Below are 19,455 nucleotides of genomic sequence, written 5' to 3'. Positions count from 1 at the left end.
AGAAGCTTTCTGAGTTCTTCCAAAGATCTCCATCAGCTTCCCCCTACACCCTCCAAAGATCCCAAAAGTCAGTCCCAGGACCATCCAAATCCCAAACATCTAAGATCACCTGAAAGCCCCTGAAGAATGCCTCTGAGATGCCCCTCAAGACTCCTCTGAGAACCTCATTTTCCCCTCCTTGAACTGGGCACACAGCTCCACCCCATCCCTTGGGAGCAAATGCCCCTAAAATTTGGGCATTGTGGCAGGGATATCTGAAATAAAAGCAAACAGACAGGATTTGGGTAACTTTTGGGTTTTATTGAGACAATTGGTCAATGGACAGCGGATTTCTTACCCCAGGGAGACACAAAGCATTGGGGAAGAACCAGACAGACCCTGGCAAAGCCCTGCCCATCTCCACTGGGAGCTCCAGCTGTGCCGACTCAGCACTGTAATTGTTCTCATTAGCAATAATTGGTGTTCAGAAGGGCAGGAGGTGTTTGTTGCTGCTGATGTCCCCAGTCCCTGAGAAGTGCAGACATAAAAGGGATGATTCTGGTGCTGGACAGGCCCTCTCAGAGGGGCCGTGATTACCCAACAGATTCTAGGTGGATTTATGCCTCCCCTCCAGTGCAGGCTGCTCTCTGGTGTGGGTGCAGCGGTGATGGTTGAGGGATCGCTTCTCGCTGAAGCTCTTACCACAATCACCACAAGTGAAACGCTTCTCACCGGTGTGGGCGCGGCAGTGAGCAATGAGATGGCTCCTCTGGCTGAAGCTCTTCCCACAGTTAGCACAGGTGAAAGGTTTCTCACCAGTGTGGGTGCGGTGGTGGCGAATGAGATTGTCCCTACGGCTGAAGGCCTGACCGCACGTAGCACAGCTGAACGACTTCTCGCCAGTGTGCACACCACGGTGCTCTGTGAATGCTCGCTTCTTGGTGAAGCTCTTGCCGCAGTCAGTACAGCTGTACGGCTTCTCACCATTATGGATGAGTTGGTGCTGGATGTATCGATTACTCGTGGTGAAACTCTTGCCGCACTCAGCACAGGGGAACAGATGCTCTCCAGTGTGGATGCGGCGATGGATGGTGAGAGTGGACCTGTGTTTGAAGCTCTTGCCGCAGTCCCTGCAGGTAAAGGCCTTCTCACTGGTGTGGGTGAGGTGGTGTCGCCTAAGAGTAGAGATCAGCCTGAACCGCTTGCCACAGCTGTCACAAGAGAAGGGCTTCTCTCCAGTGTGGGTGAGGCAGTGCTGGGTGAGATTGCCGCGCTGGGTGAAGCTCTCTCCGCAGTCAGCACAGGTGAAAGGTTTCTCTCCAGTGTGGGTGCGGCGGTGCTGGATGAGCTCAGAGTTCCAGCGGAACCTCTTGCCACAGTCACCACAAACGAAGGGACGAGTGCCAGGCTGAGGGCAGAGGTGCTTAACTAGCTCTGAGCTACATGGGAAGCTCTGCCCACACTCAAGGCACTGATTCAGCTCTTTGGGTGACACTGAGGGACCTGCTCTGGCTTCATCCTCCTCCATACATTCCTCCCCCTCATCCTGCTCACCTTCATCATCATCATTATCCTCCTCTTCACAGTTCTCATTCTCAGCATCATCCTCCATCTTCTCCTCTTTTTCCTCCCCATCCTCCTCTACCTTGGCACTGCACATTGGCTTCTCCAACTTGATCTCTGGGTGCTGCTTCTCCTCCCAGCTCTTGTCTGGGTCCTTCTGTGAGGCCATACTGTGGCAGGAAGGGGTCACAGCTCTGCAATAGGGAAGATGGAAGCACCTGAGCCCAGGACCTCAAACCCTCAGATCCTGCCTGGGTCATGACAGTCCCTGACTCCCAATACCCAGCTAGAGGAGAGAATGCAGAGGGAACCTCAAACCTTCAGTTTCTGCCACAGTGTGGGCACAGACCTCTAATACCTGTGCTGAGACCCCAGGTTCCTGTGATCAGTGCCCTGAGGTACCCTGGGACTTACACATGGTCTTGTCCTACTCTGCTCCAGCCTGGTGGCATTGGCAGGGTGGTTCCTGGCCCAGGCCCTGTCCTTTGATCTCCCCTGGCTCAGACAATGGAGGCAGCAGCACTGACCAAGGAAGAACAAACCACCTCCAACCTTCTCCCACCACTCTCCACATCCCAACCCCCAAACATCACCTCCTGCTCACAACTCAACCCAGCAGCCTGGAGCATTCCTCAACTCCCACACCACCTGATGGGCCTCAGAGCTCCTGGAGAGGTGAAATATGCTGCACAGGAGGAGGTGGAGGCTGGGAGCTGCCCTTGGGGCTGGGGTCCTGCTGTTAACCCACTCTGGGTTTCTTACCTCTTGGGCTGCTCCAAGGGGCAGGTCTGCAAATTCTGCTCTTCCACAGCACACAGGGGCAGGGATGATTGAGAGACCACTCAGCCCCTGACAGAGAGAAGCAAAGGGCTCAGGGGAGAGCACTGATCTGCAAGGGATGGTTCAGCACTGCCCAGGACCAGGCAGCACAGCTCAGCCTTGCTGGGGGCAGCTCCCAAGCCCAGCAGCACAGCCACAGCACACAGCCAGGGCTGATCAAGATGGGAGACCTCAACAAGGTTGAGTCCGGATGTGAGGAGGAGGTTCTCCCCCATGAGAGTGGTGAAGCCCTGGAATGGTTTCTCCAGGGAGGTGGTTGAGGCCCCATTCCTGGAGGTGTTTAAGCCCAGGCTGGATGAGGCTCTGGCCAGCCTGATCTAGTGTGGGGTGTCCCTGCCCATGGCAGGGGGGTTGGAACTAGATGATCCTTGTGGTCCCTTCCAACCCTGACTGATACTATGATACTATGAGACTAAGTGCAGGCTCAGCTCCCAAGCCCAGCACACAGCTGCAGGCCAGCACCACAACACAGCTGCCTCCACACAGCCTCTCCCAGGCCTTGCCTAAAGCTTCCTCCCACTGCCTGCCCAGGCCTCTGCTGCCTGCACCTGCCTTTGCCAGCAGATCTTGCTCTGGCCACAGCTCTCCTCCCTGGCTCTGCCCCCACCCCACACACTCTGTGCTCACCTTTGACCTGCACACACCTCTCTGCTGCCCACTCCCCAACAGAAGATCACAGCAGCCCTCAGGACACACACAAAGGGAGCTTCATGATCTCTGCAGATGCAGCAAAGGGGGAAGGGACTTGGGCAGCTTCTTGATAAACTTCTTCAGCCCTCACTGGGATGCTGGAGGAGTCTCTGGCTCCTGCCCAAACCTCACACCTCCAGCACCCTTCACACACCTGCAGTCCAAAGAGACTCACTGGAAAGGGTTTGGCCTCCTTCTCTCCCTGACCATTTCTCTCAGCTGTCTCTTTGCAGTTCCCTGGAGCTGCCACTCCACATCCCCAAGAAAAAATGAGGTTGGATGGGAGGGCACAGTGCCCATGGGCTGCTGTTCATCTCCCAGCTGACACAGGCAGAGCTGCAGCACAATTCACTCCTTTCACCTCCTCAAATGCTGCCAGATTCTGCCATTCCCTGCACAAACATTTGCCACCTGGGCCCTGCATCCTCTCCCCTTTTTGGGGGGACAAGGCCTAATTCCTGCCTGAGCATTCTCAGGCCTTTCCCTCATTCCCAGCTCATCCATGTCCCTACTGCTTTGGCTCTCCCATGGTCCTGTATCCCCCACCTCCACTGCCACTGCAGCTAGAAGGGTAGAGTGGGAAATGCTGTGGCTGAGGAAGCTTCTAAGGAACTGGGCTGGAAGCAGCAGTACAAGAATGGAAGGGGCCTGAGACTAAAGGCTGGGATCAGCTGGAGGGCTGAAAGGACTGCACCAAGCCAAGGGGGGGTTACAGATGGGGGCTGGGGAGGGACCCTGCAGCCACCTCATGCAGCAGTTGATGAGAGGAAGGGGGACAGAGAGGGAGTGAGACCTCAGGTGACTCCTGCCATGGGGGATGGCTGGGCTGTGTGGCTAGGAGCCCTGAGTGCCTGCTTGGGCTGTGCTGCATGTCAGGAGGGGTCAGGGGACTGTCCTCAGCCAGCCAGGGTTTGGGACTTTGAGCTTCTGGGGTCAGCTGCTGCCAGCACCATTGGAGGTAGGAGCCAGGCAGAGTCACACAGCTGCTGAACTAAGCCCTCCCACCCCCTGCAACCTTCACCCTCCATCTCTCCATCCAGTGCTCCAGCTCCACTCACTTGCTGCCCTCTCAGAGTCCCCAAGGCCCCAGGGCTGACTTACAATATCCATCAGGGCCCAACAGAAGCCCCTGGATGACAGCATGGAGGAGAACCCCTGTGGTGGGTGGAAGGCACTGGGATGTCTTACACCAGAGAGTAGAGACCTCCAGAAGGGACAGCAGAGTCCAGAGGGACACCACAAAGTGTCATCTAGCTTACTTCATTCCCACAAAGCCTACACCCACTCTCTACAAAGGAACAGCACAGGATCTCCAACCTCCTTTACCCTTCCTCTCTGCTCCCAGCAACATCTTCTGGGATCTCTCCCTGCAGAGCAGCTTTGAGGCCTTGGCAATGCTGCCAACTGTGCCCTGCAGCGGCCTGGCTCACCTGGGAGCTGCCTACCAGAATCTGTAACTGCAGCTCTTGGGGATGGGGGAGGAGGGGCAGAGAGGCATGGGGGAGGGGGAAGGCATTTGGGGCCTGGGGTTCTGGACTGCTTTGGTGCAGCTCTGGAGGAAGCTTTGGCCTAGGGAGGTTGCTTGGCTCCTGTGGCCCAGGCACACTATGGATTGTTGTGGATTGGATGCTTTGCACTGTAGGATGCAGCTCTGAACAGCACAGCCATGGAAACTGCCCAATTCTATCCAACCCTCTGGCCACAGCTTGGCATCAACTCCTTTCACAAGGCTCAAAGAGAGCCTCTCTGCCTCCTGAAACCTAAGGCAATACCCTGCAGAACAAGGTGGAGGAGCTCAAGGGGACAAGCTGCAGAGGGGGCCCAGGGCAACCTCCTGAGCTTCAACAAGAGCAAGGGCAGGGTCCTGCCCCTGGCCTGGCACAATCCTCACAATCAGGACAGGCTGGGGGAGGAGGGGATAGGAAGCAGCCCTGCAGAAAAGCACTGGGGGGTGCTGCTGGACAAGAAGCTGCACAGGAACAGACAGGGGGAGCCTGCAGCCCACAAGGCCAAGGGCAGCCTGGGCTGCACCAAAAGCAGCAGGGCCACAGATGGACAGAGGCCATCCTGGCACTTGGCTCTGCTCTGCTGAGACTTCACCTGCAGCACTGCAGCCAGCTCTGGAGCCCTCAACACAGGAAGGACATGGACCTGATGGAGAGGGCCCAGAGGAGGGACACAAAAATGATCAAGGGCTTGGAGCAGCTCTTCTACCAGGACAGGCTGAGGGAGCTGGGGGTGATCAGCCTGGAGAGGAGAAGAGAAGGCTCTGGGGAGACCTAAGAGTGACCTTCTGGTACCTGAAGGGGACTACAAGAAGGCTGCAGAGGGACTCTTTGCAAAGCCTGCAGGGACAGCACCAGAGGCAATGGCTTCAAACTAGAGCAGAGCAGATTGAGATTGGAGGTGAGGAACAAGTTCTGCACCAGGAGCCTGCTGGAACACTGCAACAGGTTGCCCAGGGAGGGGCTTGAGGTCCCAGCCCTGCAGATGTTCAAGGTGAGGCTGGACAGGGCTCTGGGCAACCTGAGCTAGTGCAGGATGTCCCTGCTGACTGCAGAGGGGCTTGGACTGCATCACCTTTGCAGCTCCCTGCCAACCCAAACCACTCTAGGACTCTAGGAGTCTAAGGGCAGCCTCCAGGGAGAGCAGGAAAAAGATGAGGCAGAGGAGGACAAGGAAGAGGACAAGGAGGAGGAGAACCAAAATCCCTTCCCAACTCCTCCAAACCTCTGCCAAATTCCTGGAAAGCTCTTCCAGCTCTGCAGAGTTCATTCTGAAGAGAGCTGAGGGAGTTGCTAGGCTCAGGGATGTCTTGCACACTCGGCACAAATGCTCCAGAAGCTTTCCAAGTGCCCTCAAAACCAGCAGCACAGCTCTGCTGCCACACAATGCCAGGCTGCAAGGGACCCCAAGGCTCAGCTGCTCCAACCTTGCCAGCTGACACTGCACTGGAAAGGAGCTGGCCCAGCCCCCTGCCAAGCTGAGCCTTCCAACTCTGCCCTGCAGGGCAATCCACCACTGCCCTGGGGAGAGGATTCCAATGGCTGACTGGCAGGGAAAAGCTTTTGCCTCTGCAGGGCACTGTGCCACTTCAGCTCAACTCTAGCAGCAGCTCTTTGAGATCTGCCTTTGGAGCACCACAAACTCTGAAGCACTGCAGTGCAAAGCAGCTCAGCTTCAACTTCCAACTGCCTGAACTCTCTCATTTTAAATTCAAGGCAGGGGCCAAGCTCACACCCAGCCCCTAAGCTCACACCCAGCCCCCAAGCTCAGGAACCAGCAACTAAGGTCAGAGTCAGCTCCCAAGCACAAGAATCCAGATCAGAAATGCAGAGCCAGCCCCCAGGCTCAGAGCCAGCTCCTAAGTTCACATCCAGGCCCCAAGCCCAGCATCAGCAGCTAAGATCAGAACACTTCCCAAGCTCACAGCCAGCCCCTGAGCTCAAGAACCAGCAATTAAGGTCAGAACACTTCCCAAGCTCAGAGCCACCTCCAGAGCTCACACCCAGGCCCCAGGCTCCCAAGCCAGCAACTAAGGTCAGAACCACTTCCCAAGCTCAGGAACCAGCCCCTGACCTCACAGACAGGCCCTGAGGTCAAGAACCAGACCCCAAGCCCAGAGTGCGCAACTAAGCTCAAAACCCCTTTCCAAGCTCACACCCAGACCCCAAGCTCAAGAGCCAGAAAATAAAATCAGAACTACTTCCCAAGCTCAAGAGCCTGCCCCTGAGCTCAGAGCCAGAAACTAAGGTCAGAATACTTCCCAAGCTCACAGCCAGCCCCTAAGCTCCAGAACCAGCCCCCAAGCAACCTAAACCAAAAGTGCAGACTCAGCTCCCAAGATCAGAGCCAGCCCCCAAGCTCAGAACCACTTTCCAAGCTCAAGAAGCAGCAACTAAGATCAGAACAATTCCCAAGCTCACAGCCAGCCCCCAAGTTCAAGAGCCAGCCCCTATGCTCCAGAACCAGCAACAAAGGCCAGAACCAAGCTCCAGAGCCAGCAACCAAGGTCAGAGCCATTTACAAGCTCAGGAACCAGGTCCTGAGGTCAGGAACCACATCCCAAGCCCAGAGCCAGCAACTAAGGTCAGAACCCTTTCCAAGCTTGACAACCAGACCCCAAGCTCAGCACCAGCCCCTCAGCTTGAGAACCAGCAATTAAGGTCAGAAACCCTTCCCAAGTTCAAAGCCAGCTCCCAAGCTCAGCGCCAGCAACTAAGGTCACAACCACTTCCCAAGCTCCAGAACCAATCTCCAAGCTCAATGGCAGCCCCAGAGATTAAAAACCATCCCCTGAGCCCAGAGCCAGCCCCCAAGCCCAAGAAGCAGCCCTGAGCTCAGGGAACAAGCTCCTGAGCTCAGACCCAGACCCCAAGCTCTAGAACCAGCAAGCAAAGTTAGAACTACTTCCCAAGCTCAAGAACCAACCCCCAAGCCCAGAGCCTGACCCCTGAACCCAAAACCAGCAAGTAAGGTCAGAACCAATTTCCTTAGCTCAAGAACCACTTCCCAAGCCCAGCACCAGCCTTCAAGCCCAGCACCAGCCTGCAACCTCAAGAGCCAGCAACTAAGGTCAGAACCACTTCCCAGCTCAAGAGCCAGACCCCAAGCTCAAGAGCCAGCAACTAAGGTCAGAACAACTTCTCCAGATCAAGAACCAGCCCACCAGCCCCCAAGCTCACACTCAAATCGAACATGCAGACTCAGCTCCTGGGCTCAGAGCCAGCAACTAAGCTCAGATCCACTTCCCAAGCTCGACAGCCAGCCCCTGAGCTCAGTGCCAGCCCCCAAGCTTGAGAACCAGCACCTAAGGTCAGAACTACTTCCCAAGCTCAGAACTAGCCCCTGAGCTCTAGAGCCAGCAACTAAGGTCAGAAGCACTTCCCAAGCTCAAGAACCAGCCCCCGAGCCCAGAGCCAGTCCCCAAGCCCAAGAAGCAGCCCTGAGCTTAGGGAACAATCTCCTGAGCTCAGACCCAGACCCCAAGCCCAGAACTACTTCCCAATCTCAGAGCCAGCCCCTGAGCTCTAAAACCAGCAACCAAGGTCAGAACTACTTCCCAAGCTCAAGAACCAACCCCCAAGCCCAGAACCACTTCCTGAGCTCAGATGCAGTCCCCAAGCCCAGCGCCTGACCCCCAAGCTCAAGAGCCAGCAACTAAGGTCAGAACCAACCCCCAAGTTCAGAACCAATTTCCTTAGCTCAAGAACCACTTCCCAAGCCCAGAGCCAGCCCTCAAGTCCAGAACCAGCCTGTGAGCTCAAGAGCCAGCAACTAAGGTCAGAACCACTTCCCAGCTTGAGAACCAGCCCCTGAGCCAAGAGCCTGATCCCTGAGCTCAAGAAACAGCCCCCAAGCTCAGAGCCAGCTCCTAAGCTCTAGAACCAGCAACTAAGGTCAGAACAACTTCTCCAGATCAAGAACCAGCCCACCATCCCCCAAGCTCACACTCAAATCTAACATGCAGACTCAGCTCCTGGGCTCAGAGCCAGCAGCTAAGGTCAGAACCACTTCCCAAGCTCAGGAACCAGTACCCAAGATCAGACCCAGACCACAAGCCCAGAAGCACTTCCCAAGCCCAGCGCCAGTACCCCTAGCTCAAGAACCAGCAACTAAGGTCAGAAACCCCAAACTCACGCTCCAATCAAAAGTGCAGACTCAGCACCCAGGCTCACAGCCAGCAACTAAGGTCAGAACCACTTCCCAAGCTCAAGAACCAGCTCCCATGCTCAGAAGCTGCCCCCTAGCTCAAGAATAAGCCACCAAGCTCACACCCAGCCCCCGAGCCCGAGAGCCTGCCACTAAGGCCAGAACCACTTCCCAAGGTCACAGCCAGTCCCTGAGTGCAAACACCAGGCCCCAGCTCAGTGCCAGCAACTAAGGTCAGAACCACATCCCAAGCCCAGAGCCAGCCCCCGAGCCCAGAGCTCAAGAACAACATCCCGAGCCCAGCCCCAGGCCCTGAGCCTGAGAACCAGCAACTAAGGTCAGAAGTCATTCCCAAGGTCAGAGCCTGCCCCCAAGCTTAAAACGCAGCAGCCAAGCCCAGAACCACTTCCCTAGCCCAGAGCCAGCCCCCAAGCCCAAGAACCAGCAACTAAGACCAGAACCACTTCTTGAGCTTAACAACCAGACCCCGAGCTCACACTCAAATAAAAAGTGCAGACTCAGCTCCCAAGCTCAGAATCAGCTCCCAAGCTCAAGAATCATCAGCCAACATCACACCCAGCCCCCAAACCCAGACCCACACCCAAGTTCAAGACCCAGCTCCCAAGCTCAACCTCCTGCCCCTCTTGGGGGCACCACAGCTGCACACAGCACTCCAGCTGGCAGCACACAATGCTGCCAGCACAAAAACCATTGCAGCAAAAGCCTCAAGCTGTGCTCAGCTGCCAAAACCAAAGGGACCTCAACTTGGCCACAAGAGAAAGGACCAAACTCAGCCAAGACACTGATCCAACACCCAAGGCTGCACAAAACAACCAGCAACAGCTTCCAGCAACAGCAGACCTGCAGCTGGGCTGCAAAGCTCTGCAGAAGAAAACCACTCCAGAAGGGCTCCAGGGCCCCAGGGACTGCAAAGCCCAGGCTCTCACTCTCCTCCTGCACAAGGAAAGCTTCACTTGCCCACAAGAAGCCAAACACTTCCCCACACCAAGCCATCCACACCACTTGACTTTCAACCTCCTTCAAGCCCTTGCCTGCCAGCAGCACTTCCTCAGCCCACAGCTCCAGCAACACCACAAGGCCTTGAAGGCTCTCCTGCACTCCACACCTCTCAGCCACACCCACAGCCCTTGGCCACCCACAACCCAACAAGCTTCCTGCTCACCACTTCTCTTCCCAAGCCTCACCTCCCTTTGGCCCTCTCAGCACACCACCAACTGACCCCAGAAGGCTCCAGCTGACAGCACTGCTTGCAAGAATCCCAGGCACTTCCAAGGGCAGACTAGGAGCCCAGAGGCAAACCCCAAACCTTTCCCCTCTCCACAGGACTCTCTCCCATTTCCCATTCTTCCCAGCACCTCCAGCACCTAAGATGCATTTGCTCTGGGGCAGCTTCCTCACACAGCCACACAATTGCCTGGCCTGCAAAAGACCTCTCTCAGCACTGAGGCCAACTGCCAGCCCCAACACCACCAGGGACACCAAACCATGGCCCCATGGCCACACCTTGCTGCAACACCTCCAGCCATGGCCACTCCACTGCCTCCCTGGGCAGCCTCTGCCAGGCCCTGACCACTCTGCCACCAAACTCATTCCTCCTCCTCTCCAACCTAAACCTCCCCTGCCACAATTTCAGGACACTTCCTCTCCTTCTACCACCTGAGACAAGGCACAAGAGCCCAACCCCCACCTCACTGCAGCCTCCTTGATGGCAGCTCTAGAGGCCAAGGAGGGCTCCCCTCAGCCTCCTCTTCTCCACACTAAACACCCACAGCTCCCTCACCTGCTCCTCTCAGCCCTGCTCTCCAGACCCTTCCCCACCTTTCTTGCCCTTCTCTGCACCTGCTCCAGACCCTCAAGCTCCTTCCTGGAGTCAGAGGCCCAAAACTGACCCCAGCATTCCAGGGGTGGCCTCCCCAGGGTGCAGGACAGGAGGACAATCCCTGCCCTGGCCCTGCTGGACACAGCACTGCTGAGACTTGCAGAGCACTGCAATTGCTTTGCTCACTTGCAGCAATCATTTCTTTCCCTTCCCAGCTCATTGCACAGCAAAGAGCAGCAAGGGAATTGCTTTGGCTTCTGCTGAAGCTCCTCCAAGGAAGCTGCAGGACTTCTCACCACCAAAACCATCAAGAACAGGCTGCCCCCAGCCCAAGCCAAACCTTTCAGTCCAAGTCAATGCAGGTCCTCAGCCACAAGCAGACACTCAACAGCTCAGCCTCATTTGGCTGCCTGCCAGCAAGCATTTCCCCAGGGGCAGAGCAGCTGCAGCACAGCAGTCTGCTTCTGACCATGCTTCCTGCCAGCACAGCTGACAAAAGCTCTGCACAGCTCTCAGCCTGCAGCCACACAGCAAAAGCTCCTCCTGCCCTGAGCCTTTCTGTGCTCAGGAGGCCTGCAGAGAAACTGAGAATCACTCTGCAACCCCCCAGGGAATCTTTGTGCCTCAAGAGCTTGCAGAGCACAGAGGCCTTGGATGCCACCACCCCCAGCACAGCCAAACCGCCCCACAGCTGACACCAGCCCCAGGCGCTCCCAAGCTCAGGCTCAGCACAGCACCCACGCCTGACACCCCCACGGCACCCAGCACACAGCCTGCCCACAGCTCCCCCCCGCGCCTGGCCCTCAGCCCAGCCGCTGCCCTTCAGCACAGCAGCCGCCCGGCACCTGCCAGCACAAAGCCTCCAAACCCCCAGGGCTCCCCCACACACCCCCACAGCAGCCTCTGCTGCAAGCCACACCCCACGCTCACCACCACCTCTCCTGCACACAGCAGCCCCCACAGCGCCGCTGCCACCTCAGCTCTGCTGCCAGCCCAGCCCCCAGCACAGGGACACAGGGACACAGGGCCAGGGACAGCCCCTGCAGCCCACCAATGGCTCCGCCTGCAACACAGCAGCAGCCAAAGGGGGCCTGCAGCTGCCCCCACCAGGGGGAGGCAGCACCACAAGGAACCCCACAGAGCCCCCACCCCAACCCCACCCGCGGCCCCGCAACAGCCCCGACCCCTCCCAGAGCAGCACAGACGACGCTCACCGACCCTGCACACCTCTGCCCTACCCCACAGCCCCCCCACGACCACCCCAAACATCGCAGACACCCACAGCCGCACAGAGGTCCCCACAATCACAACGTGCCCCTCCCCCAACCGCACGGACCCCAAGCGCCAAGCTTGCAGAGCTCCCCGGACCTCACAGACCCACCCCCACCCCGTACCCCACCGATCTCCCCCGTATCCCACGGACCCCCCCCACACATATCCGCAGAAGTCCTCCAACCAAACCCCACCGATTCCCCCTAGATCCCCGCAGAGGCTCCCCCCCCGCCCCAGCCCCACCGAGCCCTACCCCACAAACCCCTCCCCAATCCAAGCGACCCTCCCGACCCCTCCCAGCCCCACAGAGAGCATTCCCTGATCCCCACCCCACGACCCCCAACTCAGCCCCACAGACTCCCTCACCCCACCTGGACCCTGGGACAAGGGGGAAGCAGAGCAGCAGAAAGAGGAGCAGGAGGAAGAGCTCAGCGCACAGGGAGCCGCCGGCCCCGGCAGGCTGCTGGCGAGCAGAGAGCGCTGCGAGGGAGACCCCGGCCCGGCCCCTCCGGCTGCTGCGGCCACGTGGGACGGGGAGCGGAAGCAGGGAGCAGTCTGGAACAGAAGCCCCGCCCACGGCCGGGCAGCCGCAGCCAATGAGAGGCGGCGGGAGCGCGGCAGCTCCTCCCCCTGGGCGCTGCCGAGGCACAGCCAGGAGCTGCCCCTGCCGGCCGCGGCCGCCATTGGTGCTGCCCACGGCCGGGCAGCCGCAGCCAATCAGAGCCGCCGCAACAGCCCAGGCCATGTGAGTGGCGCTGGCCATGGGGGTGCAGTTTTTCATTCCTTGTGTATGCCTTTTGCAAACTGACAATGGCTGCCCTGGGCTGAACTGAAGCTCTAAGAGCTACAGGACAGACAGTGCTGCTCCTATTGCAGCGGAGGACACTGCCCTTGAAACCTTGCCAGACACTAAGACAGCTCCTATCAAAGACACCTTGGTAGTCACAGTCAAAGCTGTGGCATCAATGAAGCCATTCAGCAGTGGCCTGAGGGAGGCACAGGTAGGTTACAAAGCAAAGCAGCTAAGACCTCTGCTCTCTTGGACCACTTGTAGCTGCAGGATTAAGGGAGAGAGGTTTGAGTTCAGGCTCAGAACCACACAGAAGATCCTTTCTGGCTGCAAACAGAGCAGTGGCACTTTCAAGGGAAGAGTCAACTTCTTGGGGGACAACTGCCTGTTAGGTTTGTGCTCAGGTCTCTGTAATGTGGACAGAAGGAACATGGGGTGATGGCACACACATCAGGAGGTCGTTTAGGTCACCCTCATGCAGCTGCTGGGGATACCCAATCAGTAAACCAGGACAGTCTGAAATGGTTTACAGACCAAAACAAAGAGCTAAGCCACTGAGAGAGACTGCTGGGATGACAAAAAAGCAGCTTTAGAGAAGAAGAACACAGGACAGGGAGCAAATCTTCCATAATCAAGAGGTGGAGCTGGATGGAGAGAGAAACCTTAGCTGCTGGCTCCCAAAGACTACAAAAGGCACATTTGATGCTGCACAAGAAGAAACCCTGAGAAGCTGGGGAGGACTTGACAGCTGGTGCTCCACAGTCATGAGAATGCAACTGCAATGCATTGGGGTTTCAAACAACATCACCTCCCTGCCCCACAACATCTGGCCCCCAACTGAAGTGCTGTGGATCACTGCTGTCAAGAGTGAAGGGACAGAAGCAAGCTTGCCCAGACCTGAGCTGCTATTTGAATCAGGTTCATGGACCAATGGCTGGAGTTACCTATTAGCAGGGACTGAGACACTGAAACAGGGGAGCAGTGGAAAACCAAATTGCTGCCAACACAACACATGCTGCATGAAAATCCAGCACACAGGGGCAGAGCTGTTAGCCTGAAACCAAACTTCATACAGGAACAAAACCAAATCCATTGGCACAGGTAACAAGAACTAACAGCCCCAAGGGAAAGACAGTAAGAGGAGATGGGAAGTCAATGTTGCTGCAAGAGGCCAGCTCCAGCAAGACATCAAAATGATTGTTAGGCAGCAACAGACTCAATCAGCACTGGTAACAAGCCCAACCCCGGGGACACTGCAAACGCAGCCAGGAAATAGCTCTGCAGGGGTGGGGTCACAGCGATTGCTAGATCCAGACCCTGGACAAAAGGCACAGGAAATGACCTTGCTGCTGCTGCCAAACACCCAACAACCCAACCCAGACTCCTCACCCTCTGGCGCATCAGAACTGAAACCAGAGACTCCCTTTGGATGCGAGGTGCTGGAGGGCGAGCGGCAGCTGCCGGCTGCTGAGCTGCGGCGGGGCGGGAGGGGCTGCGGGGCCGGGGAGCGCTGGGGGCGGCTATGGCTCAGGGACCTATTTGTGTCTCTGCCCTGCACAAGCGCTCTGGGCTCCTCCAAACCCCTCCTCAAGCTTCCTCCTGCGGCCCCAAGTCCTCTCTCTCCAGCCTGCGGTCAGAACTTTCTTCCTGAGCTGCCTTCAGCTCACAGCCTAAGGGAAAAAGCTCAAAGCCAACCTGAGACCGAACCAATCTGAGTGCAACCCGAGAGAGGCTGCTGCGAGGGCTGGAGGCAGCCCCAAGATGTTCCGCAGCAGGCAGTGGGAGCCTGGGGACTCAAAGACGAAGGCAGGAAGGAAAACCTCAAGGCTGAGCTCCGCACGCCCCGCGCAGCGCCGGGGCCCAGCAGCTCAACGCTCCCCGGCTCTCAGCATGCCCCGGGGCCCGCCCAGACCCTGCCCCGCTCCGCTGCCGCCGCCCGCAGAGCTGCGGCACCGCTGCCGCTCCCTTGGGCACTGCTGTTGGCTCTCTCGGCTCTGGGGGGAGTTGTACAGCTCAGAGAGAGGTGAAGCTGATCCATAGCCATCGATAGCCCCACGGAGCCCTTTGCATCGCCCCAGCACACTCCCACCCCCAGTGCCAGTGCCAGCCCCGCCTGGTGCTGAGTGCGGGCAGCAGGGCTGGGATGAGAGTTGCACTCTGGACCCCGTCCCTCCCGGCCGCTCTCTGACACCTCACCGCCCCCCCCCATTGCTGTCCCAATGCACATCCTGCACAGCACAGACTGCAAACAGCCAAGAGCTTCAGGAGCCAACCCCGCGGCCCCCAGCCCCGCCGGCACCCCCCTGCCCCTGGCCAAAGCCAAACAGAACAATTCCTCACCCTCCCCGAGCCTGCCCCAGCCCCACGGAGCCCCCTGCCCCCCGCGCCCCTCCCGACCCCCAACTCCACACACGCCCCCGGCAGCCCCACGCAGCCAGAGCCTTCCCCGCTGCGCTGCCGCCGCCCTCAGCGCTCCCCGGCCCCCTCAGCCCCTCCCGCCCCGCCGCAGCTCCCCAGCCGGCAGCTGCCGCTCGCCCGCCAGCACCTCCGGCACTTCTCCCGCGCTCCGGCCCCGCTGCCGCTCCCCACGGGGCAGCACCAATGGCGGCCGCGGCCGGCAGGGGCAGCTCCTGGCTGGGCCTCGGCAGCGCCCAGGGGGAGGAGCTGCCGCGCTCCCGCCGCCTCTCATTGGCTAAGGCTGCCCGGCCGTGGGCGGGGCTTCCTCTGCGGCCCCAGCCCCCGCCTGGGCTGGGCTGCAACGTGGGCGGTTCGGGGCCTCCATTGCATCGCTCTCTGCTCGCCCAGGCTGCTAGGAGGCTGCAGGGGACGGCAGACGGCAGCTGCCTCTGCTCCGAGCTCTTGGTCCTTCCTCTTCCTGCTGCTGTGCGCCCCTTTGGCCTGGGCTGTGGGGTAGGTGTGGGCAGGCGCGGGGCAGAGTGGGGGCTGCTGGGGTGGGGATCCCTTGGGGCTTGGGGGAGCGGCTGGTGGGGTTGGCATTGGGCTGCGGTGGGGCTGAGGGCTGTGTCCTGGAGCTGGGCTTGAGGAGGGCTCGGTGAGGTGTGGGGCTGGTGTGGGTGGGGCTGTGGGGGGTGGTTGTTGGGGGCTGTGGAGTTGTGGGGGCGTGTGTGAGGTTGGGTGGGGGCTTGGGGTCGGAGAGGGGCGTGTGAGGGGCTGGTGAGGAGCCCGTGGGGCTGTGTGGGTTTGGGGGTAGGAGTTGGTGGTGGTGGGGGAGGCTGTGTGTGGGTGTGGTGTGGGTCGGGGTGGTGAGGCTTGGAGTGGGGAGTGGTGGGGTGGTGCGAGGGGGTGGGTGCGGTTGTGGGGAGCTGTGTGTGGGTCTGGGTCGGGGTGGGTGTGTTTGGGGGTTCGTTGTGGTGCTGTGCTGCCGCCTCCCCCTGGTGGGGGCAGCTGCAGGCCCCCTTTGGCTGCTGCTGTGTTGCAGGCGGAGCCATTGGTGGGCTGCAGGGGCTGTCCCTGGCCCTGTGTCCCTGTGTCCCTGTGTCCCTGTGCTGGGGGCTGGGCTGGCAGCAGAGCTGAGGTGGCAGCGGCGCTGTGGGGGCTGCTGTGTGCAGGAGAGGTGGTGGTGAGCGTGGGGTGTGGCTTGCAGCAGAGGCTGCTGTGGGGGTGTGTGGGGGAGCCCTGGGGGTTTGGAGGCTTTGTGCTGGCAGGTGCCGGGCGGCTGCTGTGCTGAAGGGCAGCGGCTGGGCTGAGGGCCAGGCGCGGGGGGGAGCTGCTTGTGGCTGAGGAACTGCATTGGGTTGGCCTGGTGTCAGCCTGTTCTTGATGATTTTGGTGGTGAGAAGTCCTGCAGCTTCCTTGGAGGAGCTTCAGCAGAAGCCAAAGCAATTCCCTTGCTGCTGTTTGCTGTGCAATGAGCTGGGAAGGGAAGCAAATGATTGCTGCAAGTGAGCAAAGCAAATGCAGTGCTCTGCAAGTCCTGCTGCCAGGCAAGGGCTTGAAGGAGGTTGAAAGTCAAGTGGTGTGGATGGATTGGTGTGGGGAAGTGTTTGGCTTCTTGTGGGCAAGTCAAGCTTTCCTTGTGCAGGAGGAGAGTGAGAGCCTGGGCTTTGCAATCCCTGGTAGAGAGGTGGTTGGCAGAGGCTGCCCTGGAGTTCAGTTTCCTTCTGCTGGAGCTCAGGGCAAACATAAAGCTTCACCATTCTCAGAGGATGAGACCTGAGCCTGGAGAAATCTGACTTGGTGCTGGCCCTTGGTGCAGGTTGTGCCTGAGAGATGCCTGACTGAGGGAGATGCTGGACACAGCTGCTGTGATCCAGGAGAGCTCCAAGGCTCTGGCTCTAGGGTCACTGCTTTTAGAGGGGGAGATCATTGACTTTCATCAGGTGTTTCTCTGATCTGGAGAACCTTGGATGCTGAATCATCCTGGGATCTTATGCCACTTGCACAGACCCTAAAGTTTTTGACTGTCAGTTTTCTATCAGTTCCCTGTTGGCTGTGATCCAAGCACAGATGCACTGAGCTGGCAGGAGCTGACCAATCCCCAAGCCACAGGGAGAGAAGAGCAAGGCTGGGAGAGCCCTGGTCAGGGCTGAGCCACTCCTTGCAGGTCAGTCCTCTCCTCTGAGCCCTTTGCTTCTCTCTGCCTGTGGTCATATCCTTCTCTTCTCTCCATCAGCCCTGCTCCTTTGTGCTGGGCAGGAGCAAAGTTTGCAGATCTGCTCCTTGGAACAGGCCAGAAGGTAAAGAACCCAACTTTGGGACAGCAGCAAGGTCCCAGGCTCCAGCTGACCCCTGAGCACCTCTCAACTCTCTCCAGACCCTTCTCCAAAACCACACTTCAACACTTGTGGAGCACTGAGGATCATTGGCTGTGATGGGAATTTAGGAGTTCACCTCCCTGAGCTCCAGGTAGTCAGGTATCAGTTGCATGGCCAGAGGGAGATAGATGGGATTGCTACGTCCTGGGGGTGTCAGCCCCATCAGCACTACAACCAGGGGACTCAGCACAGGAGTTAGGGCTCTGATCCCTCCATTGCAAGAAGTCACACACAGTGTCCTTACTTCTCAGTCACTTGGTCCCCAAGGAATTGCCCAAGAGCACAGGGGTGGCCATTCCTCTCAGCAGCATGGCCTCCCAGAAGGACCTGGGCAAGATCTTGGAAGAGAAGAATCACCTGGAGAATAATTTGGAGGAGTCAAAGATTAGCCTTGAGGAATAGTAGAAGTGGTTGATGAGGACAGGAAGGATGAAGTATATGAGGATTAGGAGCAGGAGGACGACAATAATTACGAGGAGGACAAAGGGGAGGATGTGGAAGAAGAGGAGGGTGATCTGGAATAGGAGAAGAATGAAGAGGAAGAGGAGGAAGATGAAGAGGAGGAAGAGGGCAAACCCTTGTCAGCCCCTCTGTGCCACCCAAGCAGCCACATCATTGCCCTGAGTTTGGGCAAAGCTTCCCACCCATCTTGGAGCTGGTAAAGCCCCACTGCCCCCCACCCCAGGGCCCAGCCAACTGTCTGTGGTGACTGTGGCATGAACTTCACCCTCAGCTCCAAGCTCATCCGGCACTGCTGTGTCCACAGCCAGAAGAAGGTGCACCTCTGAGCTGCCTGAGCCAAAAGCTTCACCCAGATAGCCATCCTTGGTCAGCACCGCTGCACCCACACCGGTGTCAACTCTTCCCCTGCACAGGCTGCAGCAAGGGCTTCATCTGCAGCTCCTCCCTCACCTGACATATTCACCCCCAGAGTGCACCAGGGGACACAGAATACTCCGACCCTGGCACTGTTAGGCCAAACGTGACCCCCCTGGCATGGGGAGGAGGAGACAGAGCACAGGCTGCACTGTGTGCTTTGGAGCATAATTGCAGTGTCCAAAAAGGTCCCAGGTGGCTGTGCCCTGAGCACAAAGGCTGATTCCTATAAAGTCTCTTTGTACAGCTCTGTGCTGGCTGCCTCTGTAGCAGCCACAGAGTGCCCTTGCAGGTGCGCTGCCCTTGAGGCATTAGCTCTTTCCTAAGCTGAATCCATGTTTAAAAGATTCTAGCTTGATTAAACTGTTAAAGTTGTGTTGAATGTGTATATTGTGAAATGCATTAACCACAACCAAATAGCTGTACCTCTGTGGGCAGTATCTCAGTATCATATTAGAGGTTGGAAGGGACCTCAAAAGACCATCAGGTCCAACCCCCTGTCAAAGCAGGATCACATAGAGTAGTCCACACAGGAGTGTACCCAGGTGGGTTTCGAAAGTCTGCAGAGAAGGAAACTCCACAGCCTCTCTGGGCAGCCTGTTCTAGTGCTCTGTCACCTGCACTGCAGAGAAGTTGCTCCTCATGTTGAGGTGAAATCTTCTATGTTCAAGCTTGAACCTGTTGTTTCTCTCCTTATTGTTGTGCACCACTGAAAAGAGATTGGCCCACTCCACTTGACACCCACCCCTCAGGTATTTATACACGTTGATGAGATTTGATATCAATAAATTTGTTTAATTATTTTATATTACTAAAGAATTAATATATTTGTATTAATATCTTTGTCTGCATAAATATTAATAATTCATAACAGTGCTAAACAAGGTTAACCATTTTCCTCATATAGGATTAGTAATACACATGCATTAGAATGATAAAAACTTATGTGACTAGCTAAAATCCTTCCATTCCTTGCTCTTTGCTGCCATCTTCTGTCCTTGTGTCAATGTTGTAGTCACTGTGTCATCATCTTGTATTTTTCCTGTTGGTCCTCTGCCAATCCCACAGGATTGTTCTCATCTTGGTACTGAGGCCCAGGTGTGTGAGACCCCATCCTCTTTTCCAGACTCAGCCTTATCTCTCTCTGATGTCTAGGGCTGTGGTCTGCTGCCTTTATC

The 19,455-nt window shown here is 57.6% G+C and overlaps 1 protein-coding gene across 1 annotated transcript; it reads right to left on the bottom strand.

The window, feature by feature from the left end:
* Positions 1–535: 535 nt before the first annotated feature.
* Positions 536–18,224, bottom strand: LOC137457382 (oocyte zinc finger protein XlCOF6-like). The gene is made up of 2 exons (XM_068169282.1): positions 18,099–18,224; positions 536–1,387 (listed from the first exon to the last, which is right to left on the bottom strand). Exons 1-2 carry the CDS (start codon positions 18,222–18,224, stop codon positions 587–589), a joined length of 927 nt encoding a protein of 308 aa, XP_068025383.1. The 3' UTR covers positions 536–586.
* Between the last annotated feature and the right edge of the window lie 1,231 nt (positions 18,225–19,455).

The sequence above is a fragment of the Melanerpes formicivorus genome, unplaced genomic scaffold, assembly GCF_026170545.1.
Source record: "Melanerpes formicivorus ecotype bairdi unplaced genomic scaffold, bMelFor1.0.p_v2 SCAF_177, whole genome shotgun sequence".
NCBI lineage: Eukaryota > Metazoa > Chordata > Aves > Piciformes > Picidae > Melanerpes > Melanerpes formicivorus.
This window is presented reverse-complemented; position numbering and strand designations above follow the sequence as displayed.

Bases quoted from the DNA above. Each gene is read 5' to 3' on its own strand.
- LOC137457382 (XM_068169282.1), bottom strand. From the start codon at position 18,224: ATGGCTATCTGGGTGAAGCTTTTGGCTCAGGCAGCTCAGAGGTGCACC. The intron at 1,388-18,098 runs GTTGGCTGGGCC...CTCTGCCCTCAG, and splicing joins TGCCACAGTCACCACAGACA to CCTGGCACTCGTCCCTTCGT.